Source organism: Babylonia areolata, chromosome 8 (assembly GCF_041734735.1).
Source record: "Babylonia areolata isolate BAREFJ2019XMU chromosome 8, ASM4173473v1, whole genome shotgun sequence".
Lineage (NCBI taxonomy): Eukaryota > Metazoa > Mollusca > Gastropoda > Neogastropoda > Buccinidae > Babylonia > Babylonia areolata.
This window is the reverse complement of record NC_134883.1, coordinates 15,707,810-15,710,309: the sequence shown is the minus strand read 5'-3', so window position 1 is coordinate 15,710,309 and position 2,500 is coordinate 15,707,810. Positions and strand designations below refer to the sequence as shown.

Here is a 2,500-nt window from a genome sequence, read left to right as displayed (position 1 = left end):
TCTGTGTGTGTGTCTCTATGTGTGTATGTGTGTGTCTCTATGTGTGTGTGTCGGTGTGTGTGTGTGTGTGTGTGTGTGTGTGTGTGTGTCAGTGTGTGTGTGTGTGTGTGCATCGGTGTTTGCGTGTATCTGTGTGTGTGTTTCTCTATGTATGTGTGTGTGTGTGTGTGTGTGTGTGTGTGTCGGTGTGTGTGTTTCTGTATGTGTGTGTGTGTGTGTGTGTTTGTGTGCGTGTACGTCGGTGTGTGTGTAATCTGTGTGTGTGCGAGTCAATGTGTGTGTGCGCGAGGATCTGTGTGTGTGTGTGAGAGAGAGGGGTTAGAGGGAGGAGGAAGGAGGTTAATGGTAGAGAGAGAGAGAGGTGAGGTGGGGGTTGATGGGGAGGTGGGGGCGGGGAGAAGGGGAGAGAGAGAGAGAGAGAGAGAGCGAGAGCGAGAGAGCGAGCATTGTGTCGAATTGGTTGGTCCGTGTGACCAGGTAAAAAGGCCGTGGTACTGGTGGTAGGGGGACGGGGACAGCAGTGGAGCATTATGGGTTAGCGTGGGGGGTGTGGGTGTGGGTGTGGGGGGTGGGGACTCCCCAGGTTTGAATCGTTTTGTAAGTAGATCGTGTTCCCCACCACCACACCGCCACTACCGCCATCGCCACCACCGCTGTTTCGGACCACAAGGTGTGGGACAGCCGGACCGGTCGTCGCAAGCACCTGTGTGTGCGTCGTCACTTGTTCCGTGGTATTGGTAGAGGAGACAGGTTGCCTTTTTTTTGACGAAAGGTGGTGTGGTAGTGTAGTGGTTGACAGAGCTCTAGTAGTTCGTCAGTGGTGTTTGCAAAAGGGTGTACACAAAACGTAAGACCTTGTACTAGTGTGTGTGTGTGTGTGTGTGTTTTGAACTGTTTCTACGCTTCACTGCCATCCCAGTTTTGCCGCCTCTACTGGTACTACTCGCCGTCGCGATTCGGTTTTTTTCTTCTTCTTAGCTCAACCGTTGAATATAACGTCATGTTTGCTTCCTCTTTCATACCTGTGTTCTTTAGTCTGCACCGCGGGGTCGACAGTTTTGATAGATCTACAATGTACCCCGTTGCGGCGTACGTTTGCGTTGCGGCAGACAAGACGTTATTTTATTTTGATGGGTGGTGAAGTCACTAACCTCTTCGTTTTTGTTCTCTCTCTCTCTCTCTCTCTCTCTCTCTCTCAGGCTGTGTGTATGTGTCTGAAGCAATGCTGTGTGTGTGTGTGTGTGTGTGTGTTTCGACAGGCCGGTTGTGACGGTGACAGAGCAGTTTTGACAAGAGCCTTGTCGCAGCGTGATGATAGCTGGTTGAACTGTTGCTACAGAAATGTCGCTGGCCCCGGTATTCTGTCAGAACATTTGTGTCTGTGTGTTTTGTAGTTTTTGTGTGTGGTTTTTTGCTTGTTCTTTTTTTGGGGGGTTGTTTATGCTTTGTGGACAGCATGTTTCGGTGTGTTTATGTGTTGCTTTTCAGTGTTTTTAGATGTGTTTTGTTATTCATGTCTTCTTCAGGAATGTTCAGTCACCGGGCTCACTAGTGTTTCAGTTTTGTGCTGGATTGAAAGGTTTGGTTTCCATTTGTTGCTAGTGTGACATTTTCTAGTTCTCTCTCTCTCTCTCTCTCTCTCTCTCTCTGTGTGTGTGTGTGTCGCACGTTAGTGTAGTGACTAAATCCGGGGGGGGGGGGGGGGGGGGGGGGGGAGCGTACAAACTTTGAGTCGAAATCCACCGAAAATGGGTGACGAGTACAACATCTACTAATGATAATATCCTTTCATACAAGGGAGGTGGTCGCGGGAGTGGAAATTCGTGCCGCCATCTATATTGAGGAGCAGTTCGAGTCATTCATTTGCCGGTTCTCCTTCTTTACCTTTACCTTCAGTTTGACCTTGTCGGGGCAAGCACGTGCTTGCTTCAAGTCCGCTCATCATGGCGTGGCGTTCCCGGTCCTTCGGTGGGAGGAGGGGGGGGGGGGAGGGCAAAGGGGGGGGGGGGGACTTTTTTTTTTTTTTTTCGCGCAGTTTGATTGGCGCGCTTTTTCTTCGTTTTTTTTTTTTTTTTTTTTTTTCCTTTCGGACTATGGAAGTTCCATTGGACCATTTTGGAACACTGGGTTGTGATATTGACTTCAGGTGTTTAAAGTGTGGGGTTTTTTTTCTTTCTTTTTTCATTGGTTTGTGTTTTTTGGGCTGGTTTGTATTTTTGTCCCGGCAGTTTTATTGGTGGTTAATGAATAGCGCGTCAGGTTTTTTTTTTGGTTTTTTTTGGCGGGGGGGTGTTAAAATTTTTTTTTACTACAGTTATTTTCCGTGTAATTTTCACTGGCGCTTTGCGGTTTGTATCGGCTGTTTTATGATAATAGATCTACGCATGGCTGTGCGTGCGTGCGTGTGTGTGTGTGTGTGTGTTGAGTTATGATAGCAGTTGTGTGTGGACTTTTTATTTCTAACTTTTTTTTTCTTCTGACAAGTACATGTGCAAGTGCA

General features: G+C 47.9%; 1 protein-coding gene across 8 annotated transcripts in view; it reads left to right on the top strand.

The window, feature by feature from the left end:
- The window catches only part of LOC143284569 (uncharacterized), a 440,969-nt gene that overhangs the window by 214,746 nt on the left and 223,723 nt on the right, over positions 1–2,500 (top strand). The window contains exon 1 of one of the 8 annotated variants that reach the window (XM_076591368.1): positions 1,300–1,356. The exons of the other annotated variants lie outside the window; for them this stretch is intronic. Coding sequence (XP_076447483.1) covers positions 1,342–1,356 — 15 coding nt within the window. The 5' untranslated portion in view covers positions 1,300–1,341. Of the gene's footprint in view, positions 1–1,299; positions 1,357–2,500 lie in introns of those variants that run through there. 8 annotated transcript variants of the gene reach the window in all.